The sequence below is a fragment of the Ptychodera flava genome, chromosome 10 (genome assembly GCF_041260155.1).
Source record: "Ptychodera flava strain L36383 chromosome 10, AS_Pfla_20210202, whole genome shotgun sequence".
NCBI lineage: Eukaryota > Metazoa > Hemichordata > Enteropneusta > Ptychoderidae > Ptychodera > Ptychodera flava.
Genome location: NC_091937.1, coordinates 36,757,550 through 36,767,272, shown reverse-complemented (window position 1 = coordinate 36,767,272; position 9,723 = coordinate 36,757,550). Strand labels below are relative to the sequence as shown.

Here is a 9,723-nt window from a genome sequence, read left to right as displayed (position 1 = left end):
TGAAAAAATCAAACGAATTAAATGCATACAAATAAGTAAATTAAGACAATTATGACAACAAATCGTGTCTAAGACCCACTAATCTGTTATTGGTTCGCACAGTAAAGTTTGTCGAGTCATCTCTTTCAAAAGTTTATTACAAAAATTAAAATTGTTCAACGAATACATCTTTAGTAACGTTTACTCAATGTCATTTTCTATTTTTAACATCGAACTCCAACTGTGAATTATTTTGCAATAATGCGATGCGTTTATTCTAATCTGGATGGACGTTTGCTTACCTAAGTACCCTCCTTTTCACTGAAGGTCATGATGGTTTTACTAGTATTTTGTGTGTTCTGCAAATTTCAAATGTACTTATTTACTTTGGTATGAAGCTGACTGTGATCATTATTAGTCGTATAAACCGAGCTTTCACATAAACTAATTCTCGTGCTTACAGGAATGATTTGCCATCTTTGCACAATATTACTGACAATAGAGGAACCGTGTCGGGTTGTGGGTATAGATACATTATCTATGCACACTGCGAATTCAAATGGACAACACACAGCATATGTTGCTTGATTTGTGGAGAAAATCCACTATTTTACACCCAATTAACGAAAGGACAAACTACTACGCATGGATTCATTTGCCTTAGCATTCTATGCACGGCGCGGCTCCCTAAAACGAATGATAAATATTTGATTCATTCGTCAGTGCTTGTTGCATAGTACTTCCGCCAACTATTGGCGAAGTGCAGACAGGGTAGTTAATACATGAATGATATATTTTTATAGATAATTGATTGACCAGTGCAGTTTCCCAGCTGTTCATACGAACCGATTTTGCATAGTCGAACACTTATTTTGATGAAGCAACTGTTACTGAAAAATATTTTACTATATAGACAATAAAGTCGGTGGCAGTCACATATATGTTGGACATCAACTGTTGTGTTGTACATTTCAAATGTAGACTCAAATTCGGTATCTTATTTCGCTGTTAATCTTCTCTTCCCCTGCACAGCACCACATGTTATCATGGCTATAACATATGTTATCATGGCTATATCACAGTATATGAAAGTATCAGCTTTGTAATGCTTGAATATATCGGTGTTGTTTGTTTGTTAATTCTGTTCTAATGAAATATATGAACTAAAAACCAAACGGAGTAGTTAGGAATTTTATACCATATAAATGATGGGCACAATCAATTTTCAAGCAAAAATTTAATGATCACTACAAATGCTGTCTTTCCAATGTGTCGGCGCGATATGACGCACCAATGAAAAAATGGTGTATTGAAGGGGTCAAGGAGTCTGACAACTACAGCGACGCTGATAAAAATGTCTTCAAGATAATCATAGCGTATCGTATCGTATCATATCATATCATATCATATCATATCATATCATATCATATCATATCATATCTGTTAATTTCTTTTCTGTTAGTCGAAGGCAATCTAAAGTCCACAGAGCTTTTCAGTGAATGATGTGGCGTTTGAATCATTAACTAAACAATATTTTTCACACTTCGTTCCTTCCGTGAGGAACGTCAATCATGTGATCACGATTCAACTGTGGCAGGGTTTCATTGATCATAGATGAGCGTTCAGACAGCTAATTAACTTGTTTTCGGCCAAGTCATCAGAGAAATAAATCCAAATAATTGCATATGCTATTTCAAGGAAATCATCAGTAAAACGGGTATCAGCGATACATTTATCAACTCACGTCAGAATTATCTGACACACAAAACAATTACTGAATAGCAGCGTATAGGGAAGGCAAAGATGATCAGCGTTTGGTGGAGAATGACTCCTTTTAACGGATCAGATCATATTTGTTTATAGTCGATAAAGCTACATTTGTGTAAACAAGATCATTCTACCATTCCATGATCGATTTACCTTCGCAAATATTTAATATACCGATACGTTTATTTTTTGTATTGATCATTATACCATCATGTTAGCCTGGTTCTCGGGGTCAATACTCTGTATAGAACGAACTGGGAGGTCTGGCGGAGAGGGAAACAACTTTGGTCTGACAATTGATTTATCAAGCGATGAACTAATCGTTCAATCCTCTAAAAACTCTCAGGGTGTAATTTTCGAATACTCAGAGTAAATCCATATTTTTGGAACGGAGAACAACTCTCTCTATTTGCTGGTATCATATGTTCAAAAAGTGTACCCAGCTATTGTTTGCCTTGCAGGCAACTCACGGTACAATAAAGCATTGCTGCTCTGTTGGTTTCAAAACTGTGACCTTATGCCCCTTGTCTGTCTCGTTGTTGATCAGGCGTACAAATGCGTGCACCGACTCGTTCCTGTACTACACAGTCGTGCACCAAATTAAAATGTTTTTCATACAAACAAAAGGAAGACATGATGAAACCTATTTTTAATACAAAACATCGCGATTAAATTTACACCAAGGCGGATCGATACATGTTACTCGCCGTACTTCTTGCTCACAATTTTCTGCTAAAAATCGACTTGTCATGTGGATTTCCTCAAGCATGGATGTACGCAGACTTAGGATTTCATAAAATCAAAACTTGGTCAAGGTTTTCAAAACGAGGGGTCTAAAAGGCTGTTCATCAATTTTATTAGCATACCTGCACTGTAGGAAATTTTAAAAAGACAAACAAACTAACATCCGGGCAGGTTACTGTCAAACTGCTTCCTGCCCGACTAAAACAGTAGCTGCCGTGATAAAGTATTACATAGTGCAATACCCAGTACATCTCACCAATGATCTCAAAAGATAAAAAACTGGCATTATTTACACCTGTCGATATGGTAGACTACTGTAAAATGTAAACATAGCGGCTAAACAGTTTCCTTCCCTGGCGTAGGTATTTTTTTATTCCCATCTCCATACTAACTGCTCCCTGCTAATAAAATCCATTCTCACTGCTGATATTTTGAAGTTTTAGATAAGGTGGTATATTTCAACACTTACCGCGATATAAGGGCCGCGCAATGTTGACTCCCGATAACTCCAAATGTGAATGACTTTGCATCACTACAATGCCGGAATTCTAAACTTGATGGACGTGGATTTACCTACTATCGTCCTTTTCGCAGGACGTCAAAGTTAAATTTTCTAATTTGGTGTGATGCTGAACGTGAGTTTAATAGTCGTACAAACCGTGCTTCCCAGAAAACTAGTATATCCGTGTGTAAGGAAATATCGACATCTTTACAAAATGTTGGCATAATTAAAGACAGGAACCGTGTCAGGTTGTAGGTATAGATGCACACTGCAAATTTAAATCAACGACTGCACAAAAAACAACATATATGTTGCTTGATTATAGACAATCCATAGTTTTACGCGAACGACAAAAACACACGGATTCATTTGGCTTATTCATTCTATGCGCGACGTGACTCCCTAAAATGGATGAATATTTGATTCATTCGTCAGTGCTTGTTGCAGAGTACTTCCCCTAACTATTTTTGAAGTACAGTCAGGGGAATTAATAAATATATGATAAATATAAATATTGATGATTGACTGACTAGTGCAGTTTCCCAGCTATTTATACAAACTGAATTAACATATCCATAAACTTATTTTGATGAAGAAAACAGTTACTCAAAACTATTTTTACTTTTTAGACCATAAAGTAGATGACAGCGGGCTTTATTTAATGCAGCTCAGAAGAGACTAACATGGCTATGTCTGGACGAGGATCCCACACTGCTTGTCTGAAGTCTCTCCTGAATGTAAGTATTTCATTTTCCTGGAACTTTTTATGTAAAAGCTCAATCAATTCAGATGCAAGAAACACAGAACTTATCCAAATTGTGAGATAATATGCAATATGACTGTTTGAAAGTGAATTGTAGTCCATACTTCTGAGTTCAGCTAGTTGGTAGTAAAAGTGTTGTACATCATGCGCTCAAAGCTTATGTTGAAAAGTTCAACACAAGGTATCTCGGATATAAATTTGGATGTAGAACAAGATATGGTATTTCACAGAAACTTAATCATAATGACGTAAGTATAAAAACAGGGGTCTAATTTTTTGTTAATATAACTTATTAAATTTTAATCTTACTTATATTTTATCGTATATCAGTCTTGCAAAGTTTTGTGGCGCTCAAATTTCCAACCTTTTTAATGATTGAGACCTGACTACGCTGTTTGATAATCATCGTCAATGGTAAATCTTTAACTAAGTTTGTCCTGTGATACAGTTAGAAGTCAATCTATTATTACTTTAAAATATTTTGCGAACTAAGTAATGCGTTCTACACTGATCAATTCACAGGTCTACGTTTACATTTTATCTTTATTATGTAGTCCTCTGTCCTAATATCAGTGATTTACGAACGTTTGCAGACGGTAGTGTTGTTGAAGCCGATAAGTGAATCAATGAGGATGTTTTGCCTCCTTATAAACCGACAAAACTAAATGTATGATTGCTGTTTACCCATTCAGATTGTCAGGTCTTCTCGCAAGCACATATATATATGTAGAATGTGGCTCAGGACATATATTTTGGCGCTCAAACTATTACAATACTGATTTGTTCCACCATTTGTGGACGCCGAGTTTGTATCTCATTCACAACCTGAAGGCAAAACGCGCCTCAGGGACAGATATTTCGACTCTCAAACTTTCACAATTCTTTTCTGATATAGCACTTGTGGGGGTTCTTTTTAAAGCTCTTTGTGTAAGAAAACTTTTCACAGGCTTAGTTTTTCGGAATTCGAAAATTTTATTTTCTCCTCTAGTTAACACTGGGACGGCGCCCATTTTGAATTTGAAAATATCGGTAAATATTGGGGTATTTGTTTCTCTAGTGCCAAAATTTGCACGGTGAACCCCGATTTTTATTCTTGATGTTGATTTGAAGGTAAATGGTCGAAAGATTTCTTAAGGAAAGTTTGGGCACAAGTTTACATCTTTCACTTTCGAGGCGTATACTAACTTAAGTTTTTACCGATTTGTTTTTGTTAAATCTAAAATTTCATTTTTCTTGTACAATTAACACAGGGATTGCTGCCTCTTTGAATTTCAAATATTGGTAAATTTTGTACCAAAGTTAGCAGGGTGATAATGATTTAGATTTTCCGTTTAGATCAGATTTCGAGGAGCGTAGGACGGTATCTTCGTTATATTTTAAATTCAAATATCTACACTAATTTTTATATCATCAAGATAGACAGTACCGTTGTACATAGAGCGTATTTTACCTACTTTTTCTATCACCCTTACAATCTTATTGGAACTATAACACGTAATGATCGTGAAGATGCGAAAGACATTAGGTACAAAATGTTTTTTTTTTTACTTCAAACATGACTAGTCTTTCCCTGTTGCATTTTTGAAAATTCTTTTCAGATTATTAGCTGCAGTACAATCGCCCCCGCACGATACAGTAGTGGTCAATTAGAGACAGAATGAAAGTAGCAGTAAGAATTTATTGATGGACAAACAAAGGAGTAAGGCGGATCGGCGGCTGTAGCATGAATGCTACACAGCGTCTTGCTTAATATGTCTATACATCCTTATAAAGGTATAGACTGACCATCGCTTGTAATAGTAATCGTGGCTTTGTTGAAATTCGTCGCTACCTGAGCCAAATGATTCCATGAGCTAAAGAAATCGATCTTCTGTAGTTTATGAAATGCATCGCTTGACCTATCCGGCAAACATTGCGGTAGTATACGTCACACCAGGTACGAACAAATTTCCGGAAAAAGCCTTAACCTGTTGGTAATTAGCTTCATGTAACTTTAATACTAGTAAAGTAAACATCATCAAATATTGATAAACGCGATTAAATTTCTTTCTGAGACATCTATGATTAATTCATTATTCTTTTAAGTCGCATTATATTTTCTCATTTGTATCTAATGTGTCTGGCGCTTAACGGTCTTCTGTGCAGACCGTATTGAATGTCACTTTTGTAATGAAGGCCAAATTCTACGCATTTTGAACTAAGCAAAAAATATCATATTTTACTTTTCTGAAAATAAATATCCGACCTACACTCTTGCGTATATTGTATTCATACGCATATCTTACAAACTGTCTGATAGTGCTTTCTGCCAGATTAGAATTCTGCAATAATGTTGTACAGCAACAGAATTCCTGGAGAGCTTTGACCTACGCGATTAAATTCCTAGAGAACTTTAAACGCCTATCCAGTGTCAGCATTCAGCACGCTACTCGGGGTAACGGTCTCAGAAACTAGGTGCTGTTTTCAGATAAATATTACGATTTGTTACGCTAGAGATTGATTAAAATGATTTACTGTCTTTTTTATGTTACAGATATCAAACTCGTCAGCCAGGATGATGAAAATTCTGTTACTTGTTCTAACATTCCAACTTGCTGTTCGCACAGGAAACTGTGACGGCGGTAAGGAATTAATAATCATAAAATAAAATAAATAAATAAATAAATAAATAAATTAAAAAGAAGTGTGTTCATAACGCAACGGGGTCCCAGTGTTGAACCTAAAATGTTTCTGACAAATGTTAAAGTGCATAAATGAGATATACATCATTCTAACAGGGAATGCTTTTCATACTCGAGAAAATAGCTTACTTAGTGGCAGAAAAATGATTTTTCCCGTTTTCATAACCATGCTTGTATTAAAATGCTAATGTACGTGATGTTGCGGGACTTTATATGCTATTTTGATTCCCCAAATACAACTGTTCAAGTTGACGTTCTCGGAACAGAGAGTTACATTAAAGAACAGTTTGAATATATATACATATCTCGTTCTCTGCTGTATGCTCTTCGTATAGAGAATATTAATTGCAGACAATTCTAGTGATTATTGCGATACTTTTAATTATGATCAATGAAATGAATGACAGTAATGCAAAAGAACGTAAAAGTACAATATGTCAACAAACTCGTGTTGGTTAAACCGGAATGTTTCTGTCAATTTTTTTATATTGGCAGATATTGCTATGATCGGTGTCCACTGCAGCAATAAACTGCAAACGCGAAGCCGCGTCAATGGCAAGTGGCGATTGGTCGGAGGTAGCTGCTGCGTGGAGAGCATTGGCGTAATGTGGGACGGCACCTTGGTTGGTGTCGGAGATGACGAGATGTTGTACACAAAGAAATCGCCAAATGTTGGTGGCTGGGAGGGACCTGTTCCGAATAGCTGCTGCGTCCAAGATGTTACCCTCCTGCCGGATGGCGCCATTCTCGGCGTGAGCACTGACAACAAACTTGTATTCCGCACTCATATTTTCAGCGAATGGCATGACGTGCCAAGTAGCGTTGGAGTGGTCGCTGCCGACGTTTTCTCCGATGGTAGAATACTCGGCGTCACTCAATCGGGATCGCTGAAGATCAGGGACGGTATTGGCGAAGACTCTGAGTGGGAGCGTTACGCAGCCAGCGGTGTCAACGTCAAAGACATCTCCATTCAACCAAACGACAAGGTATTCGGAGTCGGTAAGAGCAAGGACTCCCTCTATGTTCTCGAAGAAGACGGCAATTGGGAAGAGGTCCCTGACTCTGATTGCGTGCTGTCTATCGTATCACCTGGTAACTTGATAGAATAACACAAGATATTCCAAAAATTATCGCCATGAATAGATAACATTTCATAGATACGTACCAAGGAAATTCCTAACAGTATTGATGAATAATTAATAACAATCGTTTGCATTGTTTGTGGCTATTGTTAGTAACAATAAAATTTCATGGGAGAAACATTTGTGTAAGTCTCCAGTAATATCTTTCATTTATCCGACCATGAATCTCTTAATATTAATCATCAACAGAATTGTGACGTCGTTTGCAATCATTATCGCTGTCGTCAGGTGTATATTTCGTCACATTACTTTTGACGAATCGGAGTCAAGGGTACATCAAAACAGTATCACTGTAAAGTACAGCGCGTCTCGGGACAGATATTCGGACTCCAAAATTTCTACAATTCTTTTCTGATCTACCACTTGTTGGGGCTGATTTTTCACCGTCTTTCTTTTTCGAAAATCCAAAATTTAATCCCCCCCCCCCTCATATAGTTACACAGGGAAGGCCATTTTGAATTTCAAATATCACAAAATGTTGGGTAATTTGTTGCGCTAGTTTCAAAATTTGCACGGTGCCCCCTCGATTTTTATTGTTGATTTGGTAAGAGCATGGTTGAAAGTTTCATTTCGGAATGTTTGAGCAAAAATTTAAGTCTTTCACTTTCGAGACACGTACTACCTTCACTTCATGACAACAAATAAAACAAAAAATTAACAAATTGTGCACAATTAGATCAGAAAGCAATCACTCGTGTCATGGAGGCTGGGGTGTCCTTAGACAAGATAACCTATTTATTTATTTAATGGGAAATCCTACGGAATCAAGTCCCATTTACAGGTTCCTCAAAAGCCCAAACGAAAACGGTTAAAAAATCACTGAACAAGCAAGCACCAACCAAAAAGTCTTTACAAAACTAAAATCAAGTGTACGACACACACAGACAAAACACGAAGCAAACAAATCAACAAGAACAGCCATTGAAATATAACATGTCTAATGTCAGACCTAAATGAATCATTAAAAATATCAATGTTATGATTATTACGAACCAATTCATTAAATTACTCATACATCTGTTGTGTGGAGAAAAATTAAAAATATTGATACGGCTACGAGTTGATCTGAATATAGGACAGATGCGCAAAATCTTTCCAGGTGCATTAAAGCATAGGTTTGATAAAACATCCGGTAAATTATAAAATCCACTCGCACACTTCTGTAAAAACATCATATCAAGATAAGAGCGACGTAGCCCCAAAGTTGATAAGTTAAACCTGGTACAGAGAGCTTCATACTGGTCAGCATGATATGAAATATGTGTTTTGAAACACAAATATTTTATAAATTTACGTTGAACATTTTCAAGTAATGCCATATCTGATTTTTGCCAAGGGTTCCAGACAACAGAATCATACTCGAGACAGCTCCTTACAAGAGAAGTATAAAGAGATAACACGATTGGAACTAATTTGGGGTAATTGGATTTTCATATTTTGCGAATTTTTCAAAAGTGAGAGGTGCCGTATAGCTAAATGTTGCAATATTGCAAATTACTCATAAAATTAGTGTGTAATATAAAATGAAAAGCAGATGAGATAAGATTTGTAGATTAAATCGACATTACTTCACCATCCAATTATCCCACATTAGTTCCAATCGTGTTAGGTTTAAAAGTTTTGAACCTGGGTAAAATTTTGAGAGTTTCGTTTTATAAAACGAACAGATTTAACGGAAAGTCTTGAATCTTTTGAAAGATGACACCAGCGATCATTTTTCAAATGTGCACAGCTCATATTTTACAGAAATTAAGTCATTATACTTTTCAAAATAAAGTGCGTGATTAGTTGAATTTTCTCGTTAATGTACTAATTGATTTTAAAAGACGCCATATTTGTGGAAAATTGGTCGACTTGTTATTATAATCTCTTTTCTGAACGGATGGGTTGATAGTCATGGCCATGTGACTTTCAAGTGGAACAGTTGGTCTTCCAATAGGTATACATGAGTTGATTAAGGTGGAACGCGCCTCGGAGACACTAATTCGGGCCTTCAAATTTTATCAATTTTCTTCTGACCTACCACTTGTGGGGCCTCATTCTGAAGCTCTTGGCGAAAAAAATGTTTTCACCGTCTTAGTTTTTCGATCGACAATTTTTTTCCCATAGAGTTAACACAGGGATATCAAATATCGAGAAATCGCA

The 9,723-nt window shown here is 36.4% G+C and overlaps 1 protein-coding gene across 2 annotated transcripts; it reads left to right on the top strand.

Moving 5' to 3' along the window:
• Positions 1–3,638: 3,638 nt before the first annotated feature.
• On the top strand, positions 3,639–7,698 carry LOC139142675 (uncharacterized). 2 transcript variants are annotated; one of them, XM_070712733.1, is made up of 3 exons: positions 3,639–3,729; positions 6,289–6,373; positions 6,932–7,698. In XM_070712733.1, the coding sequence occupies exons 1-3, from the start codon at positions 3,676–3,678 to the stop codon at positions 7,543–7,545; spliced, it is 753 nt and encodes a 250-aa protein (XP_070568834.1). In that variant the 5' UTR covers positions 3,639–3,675; the 3' UTR covers positions 7,546–7,698. The 2 variants fall into 2 exon arrangements, with proteins under 2 accessions (XP_070568834.1, XP_070568833.1); XM_070712732.1 differs by having other exon boundaries at positions 6,289–6,376.
• Positions 7,699–9,723: the final 2,025 nt, after the last annotated feature.

What these genes read in the sequence shown, in the direction of transcription:
- LOC139142675 (XM_070712732.1), top strand. Translation starts at nt 3,676, where the DNA reads ATGGCTATGTCTGGACGAGGATCCCACACTGCTTGTCTGAAGTCTCTC. An exon ending in GTCTGAAGTCTCTCCTGAAT is followed by an intron (nt 3,730 to 6,288) that starts GTAAGTATTTCA and finishes TTTATGTTACAG; the next exon opens with ATATCAAACTCGTCAGCCAG. An exon ending in CACAGGAAACTGTGACGGCG is followed by an intron (nt 6,377 to 6,931) that starts GTAAGGAATTAA and finishes TTATATTGGCAG; the next exon opens with ATATTGCTATGATCGGTGTC.